Source organism: Papaver somniferum, unplaced genomic scaffold (assembly GCF_003573695.1).
Source record: "Papaver somniferum cultivar HN1 unplaced genomic scaffold, ASM357369v1 unplaced-scaffold_79, whole genome shotgun sequence".
NCBI classification, from domain to species: Eukaryota; Viridiplantae; Streptophyta; class Magnoliopsida; order Ranunculales; family Papaveraceae; genus Papaver; species Papaver somniferum.
The window spans coordinates 1,231,173-1,249,398 of NW_020650859.1; the positions used below are offsets into that span (position 1 = coordinate 1,231,173).

The following is an 18,226-nucleotide window of genomic DNA, read 5'->3' on the forward strand; positions in this document are numbered from 1 at the left end:
CAATTTGATATTAATGAAATAAAACAACACATTGAACACGATTTCATTATTATTTAAACTGCCTCGTGCTGTACCTAATCACTTTTTCGGACACACCACTTACGAAGACGCTAAAACAATCTCAGCTCATAAATCATCTTCTTCTTCCTCCCCTTTTCTTCTCTGATTTGTTTTTGTTTTTGTTTTTTGATGGAGAACAATAATATACTAATCAAAAGTAAATCACATATGCAGAATGTGGGTAATACCCTTTCCGAGTCTTCTGTTAAGTACATTTATACTGATCTAATTGGTTTCAGAGAGAAATTTCATCACCATGGCTACCACTGCTGCAACTTCATCATCAATTTTCTTCAATCCACATACAAAAACACCATCTCAATCAAAAGATTCAAAACCCACAAGTTTAATAAGCTTCTCATCTTTGAATTACTTCAAGAAGAATAGAAATTTAAAATTACAGAGATTGAGTTTGCTTCCATCAAGATTGGAGCTCAGGAAACAATTAAAGGTATGAAATTTAAACATGGGTTTTTGTTAGATTGTTGTATAAAATGACTTAATTTTTGATTTTTTGTGGTCAGGTTGGTGCTAAGAAAGAGAATTTATCATCAGATAAGGAGATCCAGTCTTTGGTTCCTGATGGAGGAGCTGCTGTAGTGAATCAAGATGAAGGTTTTTCAAAGAATTCTGAGATTCTACCGTAAGTTAGTCAACCCATTTCTTCAATTTTGTTCATGAATTGGAGTTTGAGGTTCAAACTCATTGAAGTGGGTGTGAGAGTGTTCCGTCACCTGTGTGAATCTGGGGCATTGCTTTTGAATTCGGTTAGCAAATTGGGGATTCAATTAGAATATTGTAGGTAAATATGATTGTTATTGGACTGCAATCAATCAGGATCCTGGCTGGAACCAGGGAAAGTTTTGCTTTAGAATGATGGTGTAATGCAAAAGCCTTCAGCAATCAGAACTGCAAAATCCTTTTGGTGCAAGTATTTTGTAAAGCGAATTGCGTGGGCCATTCACTATAGTTTCCTGTAGATTTGGAGCTTTCCTTTTACTTATTAGCATCATGCTTTCTTTCCTGGATTCTGAGAGGAGATTAAGTTTTCTCTTCAGAGGAATGACAGACTAATGTTGCAGCTTCTTATTTCCAGCTCTTGGGGCTTTACTTTTTGGATATGATATTGGTGCCATTTCAGGAGCTGCTATTCCTTTGCAGGTATACTGTTTTTCCTTTTGCTCGTCTGCTCCTGCATTTTGGTCTAGTGCACTTTGTTTATACAGGTGACATGGACCTCATGAATTCGCATTTGAGCGACACTATACATTGTGTAATGTTTTTTCTTTTACCACTGCACAGTCACCAAAGCTTAGTGGGACAACATGGTTCAATCTATCTTCCACACATCTTGATCTTGTGGTAACTCTTGTAACTGATTTACTGTTGTCATCTTCTAGTTAACACAAATTGTCCCTCAATTCTAGTTTGGTTAAGATTGTCTTCTGTTTTTTTGTGCAGGTAAGGGGTCCTTTCTATGGAGCTCTTATCAGTTCCGTCCTCGTCTACCCCATTGCAGATTTTCTTGGTAATTCACCTATGTTTTTGTTCTTTCTGCTACTAATCTTGGGTATTCCTGGAAAAGTATATCTTTTTTGCTAAGAAATTGCATTCGTTTTAAGGAAGGAGACGTGAACTTATTATAGCAGCTGTGCTGTATATGCTTGGTGGTTAAACCACTGCTTTTGCACCAAGCCTTAATGTTCTCCTATTAGGGAGGTTTCTGTACGGTCTTGGAATAGGTTTGGTAAGCTTATCTGATTCTACTTTCCTCTTTCTGTTAATCTATTTTCCTCACTATACTTAAAAGTGTTGATTTTATTTGATTCTAACAGGCCATGCATGGAGCTCCACTATATATTGCTGAGACTTGCCCCTTTCGGAGATGTGGAACTCTTATGCTTATGAAGGAACTAATGATAGTTCTTGGGGTATTGGTAACGTTCTGTAATTTGTATAAGTAAATCAGATGACTGGATAGACATCCCGTTTGAAGTACTTCGTTGACATAAGCTACTTTTTTTTTTCCTTCCATTCAGTTTGGGATTGCTGGAGTATTTGTATTTGATGGCGTTGGAGGGTGGCGTTATATGTTTGGGTTCAGTGCTCCTGTAGCACTGTTAATGGGATTAGGTATGTGGAGTTTGCCAGCATCTCCACGCTGGTTGCTTCTTAGAGCAGTTCAGGGCAAAGCATCTTTACAGGAGTACAAGGAGAGAGCCATCACAGGACTAAGCAGATTGAGAGGTCGTCCTTCTGGTGATGAAGTATCTGAGAAACAAGTAGAAGATACTTTGGTCTCATTGAAAGAGGCCTATGCCAATCAAGAGTCCGAAGATAGTTTGTGGGAGGTGGTTCGAGGGCAGAGTTTAAAGGCATTGACAATTGGCGGAGGCGTAGTCCTTTTTCTGCAGGTATCGTTTACTCTCGTGTCTTATGTGCATAGGTTTTGTTGATCTGGATACTTTTCGTTTTGTTCTTGTTTCTTCTATCTGAATTATCAATTATGTAACCGTGACAGGTAACAGAGCACCCAGGTGTTTTGCACTGCGCAGGTTCCTTTCTTAAGGTAAAGCTGCCTTCATAGCTTCAAAATAACTTCCTTAATGTTAAAGAACGTTATTTAGCCTTTTTCCATGAAATTGTATTGTATAGACTTCTGGATTTGCTGCTATATCAGTTGCGGCTGGAGTTTTAGCTGTAATTGGTCTGTTTAAGGTATGCTTTTATTGTCGATTTTCATATTACGGTTAGTTTTGATTCTTTTGAATGATGAACATACCAATTTCGGAGATTTTTTTTTTGCCAATAATATATTTTCTTTGAACATTTTGCAAATTCTAATGACAGGGGTTGCCGTCCTAAAAGTTGACAATCTTTTTGTATATATCTTTCATCAAGTCATCATTCAAATCTCAGATTAGCCTCTCTCATTTTCCACTTTATGCCTTGTACTTTTAGACTTCTGAAGGAGTTATGAGAACTTTACGGTGTACCCTATTCTGCTGCAGATGGTTACATTGTTGTTTCTTTCTGCTTATAACAAAATTCACGGGGGACATCCTGCTGTAGCTGTAGCTGCTCTGCTTCTTTACGTCAGCTGCTACCAGGTTTGTACTGTGTATACTATACCGATTTCGTTATAATTTGATGGTGTGTTCCAGTTCTTTTACGAAGTAAAACTACCCTGTATATCAAAATTTCAGAGTACCAGTTGTAGCCTATTATATGCTAATCTCACAAACTTTAATTTCTCTACAGATATCTTTTGTACCAATTAGTTGGCTGATGATTCCACGTTCGTACAAGAGAGCGTGGGATTAGTCTTGCTGCTCTAAATTTTTTTGGCTCAAATGCTCTTTTTGTTTTTGTTTCTTCCTTATTGAAGGTATGGATGCGATTTTATTGAAATCCTTGTCTTGTTATATTCAGCCAGTACCCCGTCCATGGTTTTATAGCTGGACTTAGAAAAACTATTTGTTGCTTTACTAATTAACCTTATATTTTTGACAGATTCTACTCAAAACGGTGATGTTGAGCTGCCTACTATTTGCCATAATTTCTCTAGTATTTATTCTATCCATAGTCTTCATCGTTCCAGAGACGAATGGTTGAGTTTGGAGGAGATAGAATCCAAGATCTTGAAGTGAAAAAATAAAAGCCTTACTGAGCAAAGCACAGAATTTAGCCGCAGTTGCTTTCTGTCAACTCATTTGTAGATAGAAATTCACGCCCGGCCAGTTGGCCAAACGTGCAAAGTTCATTTGTATGTAAACTAAATTCTGACTGTTGAATTTGTTGTAATTCTCTATTTTTAAATAAAATGCCAGTCGCCATATGGTTTGGATCAATCCAGACATACGTCTCCATTTTTTTTTGTTCATTTGTCTCAAATTAAACTAGCAAGGTTAGGAAACTAGTATACGGGGAAAAGTATTATGCACGTACCAAATGATCAACCATTCTCGAGTTACGTTATCCACATATATATAGTATGTGTCTGGTATAAAAAAATAGATAATTACTGCATCTATTATTAGAAAAGTTCCATAAAAGATGCAAGAGCTTTGCGATTGGTCGAAAATATTTAAACTTTTTGTGGAATTATTGAAAGCCTGAAAACCTCCAAAATTTTCCATCTCATTCTATATTTCTGCATCATGAATTTTGTTTTCCACTGCAATTTTATTTTTTTTTTCATTTCCAGTGGAAAAGAGATGAGGGGGTGAGCATTAATAACCTCAAGCCTTTAACGTTATCTATAACTAACTCTTACACTATCGATCGACACGTGGCACGTAACTGATCTCGAGTGTGTGGCCGTTAGGAATTTTTGATCCATCCATAGAAATTTTTGAAACTCGATGCTCACAGTTGCTCCTCTTTATATCTCATTCACTTCTGTTTACACACTCCACTCCTCACCTTATCTTTCTTGAACTTTGCAAACTCTGCTGCTATCTTTTACAGAACAAGTAATCACTCTTTTCGAGTTTGATTGCAGAAGTCTGATCAGAAATGGCTGCTGCTTTCTCAACCGTTGGAGCAGTTAACAGAGCACCTGTAAGTAGAGTTTCCTTGGTATTATCACCTTCACTTACAATTCCTATGTTACTCTAGTTTTCACAATTCTTCATCAGTTTTCCTGTTTTATGTGTTCAGTTTAGTTTTCATTTGTTTAGGATTTATACTCTTCGAATGGATCTTTGTGAAATTATAGAGTTAGGAAATTTGTGAATTGTGATATTATTATCTGAATTATGTGGTGTAAATGAAAATGAAACTGTTGGATTGATACAGTTGAGCTTGCCAAGCTCTGGCCAAAGCTCTGCCTTCTTGGGCAGCAGCTTGAAGAAGGTCAATTCTTCTGTTGCACCAAAACCATCCTCAAGAAGCTTCAAAGTTGTTGCTGCACAAGAGGTCGATCCAAAAAAGAATGAGGACAAATGGGCCGGTCTTTACTACGACCAGTCTGATGATCAACAAGACATCACCAGAGGAAAGGGAATGGTTGACTCCCTTTTCCAAGCTCCTATGGACACTGGAACTCACAATGCTATCATGAGTTCTTATGAATACGCCAGCAAGGGACAAAGAACGTAAGGATTTTAATATCGACCCCGAAATTTCTTTTGTTTTTTTGATTGCTTGTGTTTAATGGAAATAATTCTTATAATACGTTTTTTTTTTTCGATTTTTCAGCTACGACTTTGACAACACCATGAGTGGATTCTACATTGCTCCAGCTTTCATGGACAAGCTTGTTGTTCACATTACCAAGAACTTCATGACCTTGCCCAACATCAAGGTACATATATTAGTCGTACTAAATCATGTTTGTGAAGAATATCTATATATATATATGAATCGTGATTGCTAATGCGTGTAATCGTTACAGGTTCCACTTATTTTGGGAGTCTGGGGAGGAAAAGGTCAAGGAAAATCATTCCAGTGTGAGCTTGTCATGGCCAAGATGGGAATCAAGTGAGTTTGCTAAATTCCCTCTATGAATTTCATAGAAGAGTTGCAAAATCCCATTTTTTTATGCTATTTGAGTGATGATTAACGCGACTCGGTTTTATGGCAATTGAATTGCAGCCCAATCATGATGAGTGCTGGAGAGCTTGAGAGTGGAAACGCAGGAGAGCCCGCAAAATTGATCAGGCAACGGTACCGTGAGGCAGCTGACATTATCAAGAAGGGAAAAATGTGTTGTTTATTCATCAACGATCTTGATGCAGGAGCTGGACGTATGGGTGGAACCACTCAATACACAGTTAACAACCAGATGGTTAACGCCACCCTCATGAACATTGCTGATAACCCAACAAATGTTCAGCTCCCCGGTATGTACAACAAGGAGGAGAATCCTCGTGTACCAATCATCTGTACCGGTAACGATTTCTCCACTTTGTATGCTCCTCTTATCCGTGATGGACGTATGGAGAAGTTCTACTGGGCACCTACTCGTGATGACCGTATTGGTGTCTGCAAGGGTATCTTCAAAACTGACAACATTTCTGACGAAGCTATCATCAAGATTGTTGATACCTTCCCAGGGCAATCTATCGGTAAGCGCCTAGTTGTATCAAATGATAAAATTGCAGTTTGTTTAAACAAATATATTGCGCAAAATAATTAACTGAATGTTTTTCTTTGCAGATTTCTTTGGTGCTCTCAGGGCTAGAGTGTACGATGATGAAGTGAGGAAATGGATTAGTGGTATTGGAGTTGACGGAATTGGAAAGAAGCTTGTGAACTCAAAGGATGGACCTCCAACATTCGAGCAACCAAAGATGACAGCTGAGAAACTCTTGGAATACGGTTTCATGCTTGTCCAAGAACAAGAGAATGTCAAGAGAGTCCAACTGGCTGACCAGTACCTGAACGAGGCAGCTTTGGGAGATGCAAACTCAGATGCCATGAAGACCGGAAATTTCTATGGTTAGCTTCCTTCCTATCCTAGAGGCCCCTGGTGATGGGAGGTTTGAATTCTAGCAACTTCCCACCAAATAAATATTTATGCAATGAAGACGATCAATTAGGTTTCTACCGGTTTGTTTACGGGGTTCTTTTATTTTTGCCAATGCAGGCCAAGCAGCTCAACAAGTTGATCTTCCTGTTCCAGAAGGTTGCACTGACCAATCTGCGAAAAATTTCGACCCTACTGCTAGAAGTGACGATGGTACCTGCGTGTATGAAGTCTAGATATGTGTTGTAGTTTTCAAGAGTTTTTGGCAATCTTTCAATTTCAGAAGAGAAACTTAAAGCTTTCAATGTATGGCTAAATTTAGGAGGACTCCTTGATTGTTATTGTTATTATTATTGTTGTTATTATCAAATATATTATCACCAAATCTGTAATCTTTTGTTGTGTTTATATCTTTTTATGCGCATTCATCAGAAAATTCTTTGTTGGAAGATTAAAAATGCTCGGGAAATATGCGAGTAAAATATTTCCTGCTGCATGAGGGGTACATTGCTAGAGAAACCTCTCCTTGCCAACTGAAACATGTCATGCCTAGTTGAGGCCCAACTTAAGGCAACAATTTTGCAGTTCTTGCAGTTTGGTGGTTATGCCATTGCCAAGGCCTACATTGTTGACTACAAGGGAGAGACTAGGAGGGTATATGGATACACCTTAAAAGTAAGTTAGAAGTTAGGAGGGGGACCAAATTTCAGAATGACATTTTAGAAATAATTGTTTCTCTTTTTGATTCCGACTTCAGAAAACTACTTTTATTTCTGGAGAAAGATAAAGAACTTTTCTTCTGGCCAAACAGGCTATAACAAATTTGTTCAACATCTCTAGTTCCTTGGCTTCTGGCTCACAACATCAAATGGCATTGAAGTTCCTGCGAAATTGGATCATATCTTGTTGGCGCTTGATACCTTCCAACGCGCATGGATTAAATCTGTCAAGTTTCTTCGTAATGTTGAAACAATTTTCGTGTTGTAATCTAGTTTTGTGAGTTCTTTTCCACTCTTATCGGCAACTTCATTCCTGCAATTTGGGAAGAATAATTTAGTTTGAAGAGTAGGAAAACTAAAAACTAACAATTTGTCGAGGAATTCCTGTTTTCATTTTTTTTTAATGGTAGTCCAGATTAAGGTTGCAATATAAAATTTGGATACATTCATGGCAAATATGATAAACATCTGTTTATCTCTCCCTACAATAGACAAACTCTACTTCTCCTACTTCTTCTAGGAAAATGTTTAGAGTTGTAAAAGGATTTGGAAGTGAGATTAAAAGATGAAAACTTAGAAAGAAACCGAATCGATTATAATTCCTATTCCCTTTAAAACTCTCATCATACATACATATATATAACTATGTGATTTTAGATTTTTTATGTCAGATTGTGATACCCAATTCTGTTGACCCGTCCTAACAAGAAGAACAAGATTTGGTTTTTATAAAATTTCGAAGAGAAAGCAAGGATTTTATTAGGGGTTTGGTGGTGGATAATGTTGCCAGAAGGAGGAGGGTATTATTTTTCTAAAAAGACTGATGAAGATGTTTCTGGCCAGGAGTTTACTCAAGCTGCTTCTTTAAGCATGTCTTCTAGACTAAGGTGTATGATGCGGGGGGGATTAGATATCAAGGCTTTAATTATTTTATTCATTATTCTTCCTACTCTCATTCTTTGTATGTATTTGCATGGACAGAAGATTTCATATTTCTTACGTCCTATATGACAATCACCTCCTAAACCTTTCCATGAGATACCACACTATTATCATGAAAACGTGTCCATGGAGAATCTCTGCAAGCTTCACGGGTGGGGAATTCGCGAGTCTCCAAGGCGGGTTTTTGACGCAGTCTTGTTCAATAATGAGGTTGACTTACTGCAAGTTCGGTGGAATGAGTTGTACCCTTACATTACGCAGTTTGTTCTTTTGGAATCAAATTCAACATTTACTGCTTTGCCAAAGCCGCTGGTGTTTGCTAGCCATAGAGATGAGTTCAAATTTATTGAGGATCGGCTAACTTATGGGACAGTTGGAGGAAGATTTAAGAAGGGGGAAGACCCATTTGTTGAGGAGGCATATCAAAGAGTATCACTTGACCAGCTTCTTAGAATATCAGGTATAATGGATGACGACTTGTTGATAATGTCAGATGTCGATGAGATCCCGAGCAGACACACAATCAATCTCCTCAGATGGTGTGATGATATTCCTCCTATACTTCATCTCCGTCTCAATAACTATTTGTATTCTTTTGAGTTTCTGGTGGATAAAAAAAGTTGGAGAGCCTCAGTTCATGTATATCATACTGGAAAAACAAGGTATGCACATTATCGAAGGACAGACACTATCTTGTCAGATGCAGGATGGCATTGCAGCTTTTGCTTCCGTCGTATCAGTGAGTTCATCTTTAAGATGAAAGCATATAGTCATTCTGACAGAATCAGATTCTCCGGTTACTTGAATCCGGAAAGGATTCAAGATGTGATCTGCAAAGGGGCTGACCTATTTGGCATGTTTCCGGAGGAGTATACATTCAAGGATATAATCGCCAAGTTGGGACCAATTCCGCATTCATATTCAGCAGTTCATCTTCCAGCATATGTTTTGGACAACTTCGATAAGTATAAATTTCTTTTACCAGGAAACTGCAAAAGAGAAAGTGGCTAAGTCTCTTGCTTGCAGGTTTAGGTTGTTGGCCTGGTTTGTGATGAGTTATTGTACGGGAACTAGGATCCTTTTGAACAAGTAATGGTGACTTTTCTGTGCATATTGATATATTGTTTATACAACTAAGAGGGAAAGTTGAGTGGGGGGATGGATGAGTTCTTCATCTTCCATCGTAAAGCTTTTGTGTAATTCCGTTGTTAATATTTTTCGGGTCTTGGTTTCTCTTTGTACAAGGATCATACTGTGGAAATAATAGCCGACTTGAATCTAGTCCTAGCAGCAATTTTTTTTTTTTTGATTTCCCACACATTATTTTTATGCAATGGAGTGCTCTGATAAAGGAATAATAACACGATCAACTTTTCAATTTGAAATCCAAAAAAAAACGTAAAAGCCCAAATTTGGAACCCTTAAAACTTTTTTTTTTCCTGCTTATTTTTCACCTTTTAATAATGGAAATTGTATAAATATCCCTCATTTTCATGAATTTCACAAATACCCTATCCATCAATAATTATATTTAGAGGTGTAAATCATGCCGTCCCGGCACAGCCCGTCACACGAAATCGCGTGTTTCACGTTTCGTGTGCCGTGCTGGGCTGTGCAACGATTTACTAGTCAAAAGCTAGACACAACACATCCCACGGGCACAACATGTAACGTGTTGTGACGTGCTGTGTCATGCTGGCACACGTGTTATAAACAATTTGAGATCACTTAATGATATCTATTAAGTCGGACATGATATCTAAATAGACAACATGTGAATTAATGTTCTAGTTAAGTATATATAGGTAATGACATTGTAACAACGATATTTCCAAATATTTAGGTATTATATGCGTTGTTATAAAAATAAGCCAGTATAAAAGGTCAAAAGCTTGATAGAGTAGTAACTCTTGGGTTGTTGACAACAAAATTTGGTGTCTACTTCGGTTGTTGATACAAAAATTTGGATCAACTTCGGTTGTTGATACAAAAATCTGGACCTAACTTATTTCTAAATTTTCAATTTTGTTATCAACTTGGCGGCAACGGTGGTGGATTTGGAGGAGATGGTGCTCGCAATTGCGGTGGCAATGGTGACAATGAGTTGTGATGGTGGAATTTTGGTGACCGTCGTGAAATACTTCAGAAAACGTCTGCTAGCTTTCCCATCTGTTAGCTTCCCACTTTCCGATACAAGTCACAAAACAACTACTCTTCCAGAATCAACTATTTTGGTCTCAACACTCTCTTCGCTTCCCTCGCCAAAACCAACCCTTCTCCTCCTCTTTGTGACCGAAGCAAGTCTCGATCGACCATTTATTGGTTTAGGCCGGATTTGTACAGATTGATCTCTCGAATCTAAAGTACTCCTTTGCAATACATTGTTTAGGGTTTAGACTCGTTTCTCATCTACATACCCGAAATTACCGAAATCAGCACAACTTCAAACACCTATATAAAGGGAAAGGATGTCACGTAATAGGAGAGAGATCTTTAGAGTGTGTTTAGACAAGGAATTAGGAGAGAGAAATTTTATTGGGTGAGCAAGTTTAAGTCCTTGTATCATCTAATCAATTGAAGTTTTGAATGAATAAACATTTGATTATCATTATGATTTCTTAGAATATTGTTCAGATTCTTGTATGGATGTAGTTTCCTGCAAATACAATGCTCATGTATTACCGCGACCAAAAAGGAGAGAATCTGCAACTGACGATGTCCTACTTATCGACGGAGACATACTTCCATTGCAATTTCGCTGCTCACCACCTGAAGTAGTCATCGCTGACGAATTCTTATAACTGAGTTCCCATAACTCTGTTTGAGGCAGAGGTAGTTCTCCTTCTAAATACTGCATCACTTGTCTCATGCTTGATCTGGCCTTTGCATCAGTATGTGAGCATAACAATCCTAACTTCAACACCAATTCCATCTCTTCTTTTATGTACTCTTTTCCTAAATTTGGATCACTTGTTTGCAGTATTGCACCTCTTCTCGAACAATTTAAGACCCAATCGACAAGAATTTCACTCTCTTCGCTTTCATATTCATTTAACTCTATTGGTCTCCTTCCACATGCTACTTCGAGTAATAATGCACCAAATGCAAAGACATCTGAGCTTGTTGTTGCTTTTCCTGTTTTGAGCAGTTTCGGTGCCATATAACCCAGCGTGCCAGCAACATTTGTCGTCTTGGGATTGGTTCCACGATCATACAATCTTGCAAGACCGATATCACCTAACCTTGCATTCATTTCACCATCTAATAGAACGTTACTAGCCTTGATGTCTCTGTGAACCACAACTTGTTCCCAATCTCCATGCAAATATACTAGTGCACAAGCTACACCTTTAATTATTTGAAATCGTCGGTTCCAATCTAAACTTGGTAATGCTGAGGTTGGATCCGATTTGCAAAACATTAAGTTTTCTAGACTTCCAATAGGCATGTAATCATACACCAACAGTAGCTCTCCGTCCCGCCTACAATAACCCAAGAGGTGCGCCAAGTTCCGGTGCCGAAGGTGACCGATGCTAATGATCTCCATATGAATTTCTGTGCTCCTTGTTTTGAATCATGAGAGATTCTCTTGACGGCAACTTTGACTTTTGAAGCCGGTAGTACACCTTTGTAGACCTTACCAAATCCGCCGATCCCAAGAAGTTCTTTCTCATTGAATCCATTTGTAGCAATGTTTAGATCTTTATATGAGAATCTCAACCTCTCATAATTTAGTTCCCAATCTTCAACAACATCTCCGAGCTTACGATTTCTGAATAATCTTATGACGACCAAGATACCAATGGTCAATGATAAAACAAGTACTGGGATGATTATCCGTAACTCGACTCCGAGGAACTTTGCTCTTTTGCTCTTTTGTTCTTCTGCTTGAACCTCAGGAAGTTGAGAGAGATTAATGGGCAGGGCTGTTCCATTATTAATCATAAAACTCCATCCTGATATGTAGTGAGATGTTTGTTCAAGATTTGTGGATGCTGAAAAGCCAACATACATCGAATCTAGTAATATATCTGAAAGATCATGGTTATAAGACAATAGTGGAGTTTCAGGTTTAGGCATGGTAACTGGAGATAAGGTTACGCTGAGGTTCTTACTCACTCCATCATATTCTATCCAAACGTGAATAGGATCTTCACTTACAAGGCTAAGGTTGCGATAGCTACCATTTTTATCTGTATGGTACCCAGAAGGTTTGGACGTTACAGATGTCATATCATTGAAATTGATTCCTACATGGTCACCCTGTATGCTATCGTATTCTCTATTATACATGGTATCTAATTCTATAGTTAGGACATGATTTGTAGGTTCTTTATTGTTTGTCGATTTAAACAAGTTTGGCAGATTGCTTGCTCTTGGTAACTTACGTGCAATAACAAAACCAAACCCTAGACCACGTTAACCTGGAGATTCTGGTACTATGGAGAAGATGAATGAAGAGGAGAAGGAAAAAACACTAGCACTATTATTTCCTTCTGATGACACTGTTGAGGATGAATTTTGTTTAATATTCTTGAACCGAAGTGGATCAGAACAGAAAGCATAACCCACTTGATATGTACCATCGAAGTTGTTTGTTAACCTCAACAGTCCAGTGGAAGTGATGTCTGCCACGCTATTACCGAAACTGAAATCAGAAGATGCATCTTTAAATCCATTGTAGACGAAACCCTGAATATTATCATTACCTTCAATATGTTTTTCTTCAGATGACGAAGCTGCAATAGATAGAATAACAAGCAGCACCACTATAGCAAGCTTCTTGATCATTGGCATCATAATTTCTGACAGTTAATTGCTTGTTTGAATTAATTGTTTTATCTAGTTAACCATATACAGCAAAACAAAAAAAAATCTAGTTAACCATGGCTATTTGGAAGGAAAAGATCAAGTGGAGGAATTAAAAGTATGAGATGATCTGGAATGAAATGAGCCCGACTTACTATTGCATTGTAAGATATAAACACAAATAAAGTCACGAGAAGGCAACTTACTATCTAATTAACCATGTATTATTGGCATCCCCTGGGAAACTGGTATTGAGAGTTAAGTTCAGTCAAAAATTGTGGGTACGTAGTTAGTCAAGTTGTATGTTTTGGGTGGTTAGAATTATCTAGTGATAATCGTCAACCAAAGAAAAAGAAAAAGGAAAATCTACTTTGGTAGGTAGGAGAGGAGAAAAAAAAAATGTCAATTTACCAGGATAAAAGAAGATTCTTTACTCTAGAATAGATATATTAGTCCAGAAACCACACCTTTGCTGATTTGTAAAGTTTGGTTCCGGTCGAGAATTGGTGGTGCTGAGACGGAAATGCAATTGCGAAATATTAACTTATCTAGACTTTCGTTAGGCGTGTAAACACACTCCAATAGTAGTTCTTCGTTCCGTCTGTAATAACCAAACAGTTGTGCGCCGTTTCGGTGTCAACGGCGACCAATGCTAATGATCTCCGAAACAAATCCCTGTACACCTTTTTTTTTATTATGGGAGATTATTTTGGCGGCAACTTTGAGTATCGAAGGCGCTATTACACCTTTGTAGACATTATCGAAGACGCCATACCCAACAAGTTCTGTATCATCTGGAGTCATCGTTTCTTTTGATATTTCTAATAAAACGTCGCATGATATGCCATTACCTAACAACTATTCAAATGAAGGCCCTATCATGTCTCAATTTGGTATTTTGGAAAGGAAACTGATATGCGTACTACTACGTAGGAATCACAAGGAAGATATTGCATCATGACTATCATGTTGATGTGTGAATAATAAATGATAACAATTGGAGTAATCTTCTGAACATTACTGCTGAAATATCAAGTCTCCATTATGAATGCCCTTTCAGACTGTCTAGAATGGTGAAATATCTTATTTACATGTGGGCTTTGGATTTCTAATGACGCAAATCTTGTAAGGGGAGTTTGGAAGACACATGTATTTCCTCAAAGCTTTGACTTGGAAACTTATATTGAAACTTTAGTTTCAGTTAACTCCTGTATTCATAAGACTCATGTTTTCAGTTAACTCCGGTGCTCATGCATGTTTGGTAGCAATAAGACTGATGTTTTCACACTAAAAAAACGAATATAAATGGGTGATTAGGGGAAATGAATTTCATAGATATACTTCGATAGGTACCAAATGTGATTTTATCACCACCCAAATGCAATCTTTTTTTTTTAATAATCAACCGTTATGTATCTCCCCAAATCGCGCGTCTACATAATCCATCACATCTATTCGTCTTTCTTAGTGTGAAAATATCAGTCTTTTTATTGCCGAAAATAACTACTGGAGTTAACTGAAACTAAAGTATCACTATATGTTTCCTGGTTAAAGATTTGAGGAAAACCATTTAAGCTTTGGGTCATAAAAAGTTAAACCAAAACCCTCTCCCTTCTTGGAACTTATAAAAAGGATTTCACCATTTCAGAGAGTCTGAAAAGGTCTTCCATCGTGCATATCTATTACTTGTGCAATAATGTTCAGAAGCTTTCTCCGAGTATTATTGTTCATTGTCCAATGTCAACATGATTGCAGCTTTCTCCGAGTATTATTATTCATTGTCCACATGTCAACATGATCGTAACGTTGCTTCCATATCTTAGGATCTTCCTTGGGATTCCTATGTAATAGGCATATATCCCTTTCTATATATCCAATTAGGACATGAAAGAGTTCTCCTTTAAATAGTTGTTAGGTAATGGCTTATGACGGAGCGTTGCATTACAAGTATCAAAAGAAATGATAACTCCAGAGGATTCACTTCCAGTACGACAAACACTAAAAACACCATTTAGAAGGTATCCTTCGTCTTTTCCATATATGCAAGAGAAGAAAAATTGTATGAAATGAAACCAACGGGATAAAGCTAGACATGGCTAAATTTTGTTGGGTAGGATTCTTCGATAGATTAGGTTGATACTTTTATCTTGGCTAAATTTTTCTTTCAGAGCAAAATCCTTAATTATTTAACAGACGGATAACAAGAGTTATATATGTAGTTTCTAACCAAACGCGTTTAAAATGATTATGAACTTTAAATTATTTATGTTAGAAGGGTAAACCTAGTGTTAGTTTCTTTATCTTTACATTATATATATAAATAGTTGAACCCCTAGCCCTTGTTTTGTAACCCACTGCTTTCTTCTCTCACGAAGTATTCCTTTGCTTGATCTCCACGAAGTGCCTCTCATCTTCTGATGTCTTTAGGTATTCCGCGAAGTGATCCATCTCGCCAGTTGCTGGTCCTCTTTGTCCCATACGATTCATGATTCGCCTACTTCTTTTGAACGAAATGATTGTCAACGAAGTTGTACTTGTCTTACTTCTTTGGCTCGTTGGTCTTACTCGAGTTGCTGGTAGTCTTCCCTGATGCTTGTTGGATAGTTAGCTGACGAGCTTTCATCGGATTTTGTCACTGGTTCTGCACCCAGATTGCCTCCAGTTGGTTGTTTTTGTCTTCACAAAGTAATACTGCTCCAAAGTCGAATTGAGATACTTCAGCCATATTCTAAGAGATTCTTCGCTGATGGTTCATCTTTCATGAGGTTGTTGCTTCCCAAACTCCCCTCTAAATTCCTTGCTTCGCCAGCACAATCCGTATGTGTTGCTTTCTCTCCATTTTTTTGGTTGCCTTGTCTCTCAAAGGGTCTTCGTAGATTCCCTCTTGGAAGATTATGAGTTATTACACTAGTACAAATCTTCACAATGGTTACACTTAATCACCGTGTCCATAGACTTTTGGTCATGGAATTTTTTCACTCCAAAAATGTGGTATCAGGTGCCGTGATAAATAGGTATCTTTATGGCTACATAAACTTTGACTGGCTATAAAATATGATTTACCATGGTCATAATTCTAAAACCGTGTCTGTGTGGTACTCATTTTTTTTCCGTAGTTAAGCATTTTCACTATCACCATGGCCATATGATCCTTATAGACACACGATTTGATTGTATGTGATTAAAGTTTAACTTAAAGCCACGGAAATTTTATTTTAGCCGTGACCTTTGTCATCAATTGGATACGCAAAATTCATTTTATCATGGTCAATTCATGTCTTAGAGCCACACTAATTTTTCTTAAGCATGACCATCTCTATCATTTGGACACACGGAAAATAAATTAACATGGCCAATGCATGACTTGTAGTCACATTTAATCTATAGTAATATGACCATCCATATTTTCGGACACGTGATAAACATTTTTCATGGCCAAATAATAAATTATGGTTACTAAGAATTTGTTGCACCGTGGCTAAAAACTTTTCAAAGACACCCAAAATGTTTTCAATGTAGCTGTTGTTCACCTTTTGGACACTGGGGATCAAATAAAACATGTCGCTACATATATTAAAGTCGCACAAAACGAATTCAATGGCCATGGTTCTAAATCTAAAAGGTGGCCGTAGTTTATATTCAACCACGGGAAGGCTGTATTGGCCACTTATATCGATTCTTTAGGGACCATTTAGATTACTAATCATGATACAAATTAATCACACTATTCAAATGATCCAAAATACTTTTTATTAATTATATGAGATACATCACATGTGTTTGATCAGTTAAGCAAAAATCTACTGAAGATTCAACAAGTAAACACTTATACAATGAAACTTTATAGCACCACGAGCTTGCAGTCTTCATTCACTTGATACTCCTCAGTATTCTTCTGTTCCCCATCACGCAGATCCCAAGCTTTAGAAATCTTCTTAGACTTAAGGTTGCCATCATGCGTATCTTCCTAGTCGTCTTAATAATTAAGCTTCAAAATTAGTCCATTCTCTTGCCATCTTCATGAAATCAAATTATAACTCATTAGTATGTTAGTGTTCTAGTAAAGAATAAGTGTCAGAACCTACTTTGGAACAGTTAGTGCTATCAAAAACAACACTGACTACTGGTACCCCAGAAAGGTGATTCCTTAAAGACAAAAGGTTGGGAATATCTGGGCCTGAGGTAATATGAAGAAGAAAAAAAAAATGAGCAAAAAAAATGAAGAAGAAAAAAAACTGTTACTACAGAGTGAGCTGCTAAACGGCTGAAACTGATAGATTAGAATGATATTCTTTGCTGTTAAGCAAAACTAAGAACAAAAGTTCTTCATTTTGTTCAATTTACTGTACCCTATTACATCATCACATATTACCTAATCGTTACGAGGTAAGGATATGGGAAGAAAAAAAACATTTCCACCTGGAAATGTCAAACTCTATCGTAAATGAAGTATCAATCTTGAAAAACTGCTAGGACACAATTACAATTACATGGGATTCAATAAACCTTTAGGATAGAGCTTTGTCAGTTTTGAAATTAGATTCAACGGACCTCGAGTTGTTGCAATCAGTTCTGGAGGAACATAATATAACCTTAATGACGGCTCTCCGGAGTTCAGGTCTTTAAGAATCGAATGACAAATTTTCAGAATATACAAGTCAGAACATATATGGTTTCAAGTTCTTTTCTTCCCTTTCCAGTTTTATGGTTAAAAACATGAATATCCAATACCATGATCAAATGTAACTTCATAGTGATCAAATTTAAGCTTAACTCTCGACTGTTCTGTATACCATAAACAACAAATCAGTTACCTTTTGCCTGACTTCTAATGTTTGAGTCGGTGACAGATATTCGAAAGCAATCCCTTCCCCTTTAGTTTCATGACTTGATTTTCCTATTAAAACATGACAGGAAGCCGAAACAAAACTTCATAGATAGAAGAGACATTATATGCATACCATCAAAGATCTCAAAGGAATTCAAAAGAGTAATATAAACGGTTAAAACTGCTAACGCAGATCAAATGACCTCTTCTGCAAGCTTTAAATTGTTATAGCCAACATAAATGCATAAACATGGCAAAATGCTTTCACCTATTAGTGGAGAAACATCAAGACCAGTTCCTGTTTTTGAGAGCACAGGCATCTGGTTACACATGGACTTCCCCCCTCCAGTTAGCAAAAAAAATCTTATCCTATATTAAAATTGAGACAACAAAAAA

General features: G+C 37.3%; 3 protein-coding genes and 2 pseudogenes across 4 annotated transcripts; 3 read left to right on the forward strand and 2 right to left on the reverse strand.

The window, feature by feature from the left end:
• Positions 1–99: 99 nt before the first annotated feature.
• Positions 100–3,905, forward strand: LOC113344652 (annotated as a pseudogene).
• Positions 3,906–4,578: 673 nt separating this feature from the next.
• On the forward strand, positions 4,579–6,942 carry LOC113344653 (ribulose bisphosphate carboxylase/oxygenase activase 1, chloroplastic-like). Of its 2 annotated transcripts, none has more exons than XM_026588580.1 (7): positions 4,579–4,623; positions 4,861–5,159; positions 5,263–5,368; positions 5,459–5,544; positions 5,659–6,131; positions 6,223–6,545; positions 6,653–6,942. In XM_026588580.1, the coding sequence occupies exons 1-6, from the start codon at positions 4,579–4,581 to the stop codon at positions 6,507–6,509; spliced, it is 1,296 nt and encodes a 431-aa protein (XP_026444365.1). In that variant the 3' UTR covers positions 6,510–6,545; positions 6,653–6,942. The 2 variants fall into 2 exon arrangements, with proteins under 2 accessions (XP_026444365.1, XP_026444364.1); XM_026588579.1 differs by having other exon boundaries at positions 6,223–6,504.
• A 130-nt stretch (positions 6,943–7,072) lies between these two features.
• On the forward strand, positions 7,073–9,204 carry LOC113344608 (annotated as a pseudogene).
• Positions 9,205–10,864: 1,660 nt separating this feature from the next.
• Positions 10,865–11,614, reverse strand: LOC113344609 (L-type lectin-domain containing receptor kinase IV.1-like). The gene has a single exon (XM_026588547.1). It carries the CDS (start codon positions 11,612–11,614, stop codon positions 10,865–10,867), a length of 750 nt encoding a protein of 249 aa, XP_026444332.1.
• An 8-nt stretch (positions 11,615–11,622) lies between these two features.
• Positions 11,623–12,486, reverse strand: LOC113344611 (L-type lectin-domain containing receptor kinase V.9-like). Its single transcript, XM_026588548.1, has one exon. The coding sequence runs from the start codon at positions 12,484–12,486 to the stop codon at positions 11,623–11,625; it is 864 nt and encodes a 287-aa protein (XP_026444333.1).
• Positions 12,487–18,226: the final 5,740 nt, after the last annotated feature.

Coding starts and splice junctions, on each gene's coding strand:
- LOC113344653 (XM_026588579.1), top strand. CDS start 4,579: ATGGCTGCTGCTTTCTCAACCGTTGGAGCAGTTAACAGAGCACCT. Junction 4,624..4,860: donor GAGCAGTTAACAGAGCACCT/GTAAGTAGAGTT, acceptor GGATTGATACAG/TTGAGCTTGCCAAGCTCTGG. Junction 5,160..5,262: donor GCCAGCAAGGGACAAAGAAC/GTAAGGATTTTA, acceptor TCGATTTTTCAG/CTACGACTTTGACAACACCA.
- LOC113344609 (XM_026588547.1), bottom strand. CDS start 11,614: ATGTTTTGCAAATCGGATCCAACCTCAGCATTACCAAGTTTAGATTGG.
- LOC113344611 (XM_026588548.1), bottom strand. CDS start 12,486: ATGTATAATAGAGAATACGATAGCATACAGGGTGACCATGTAGGAATC.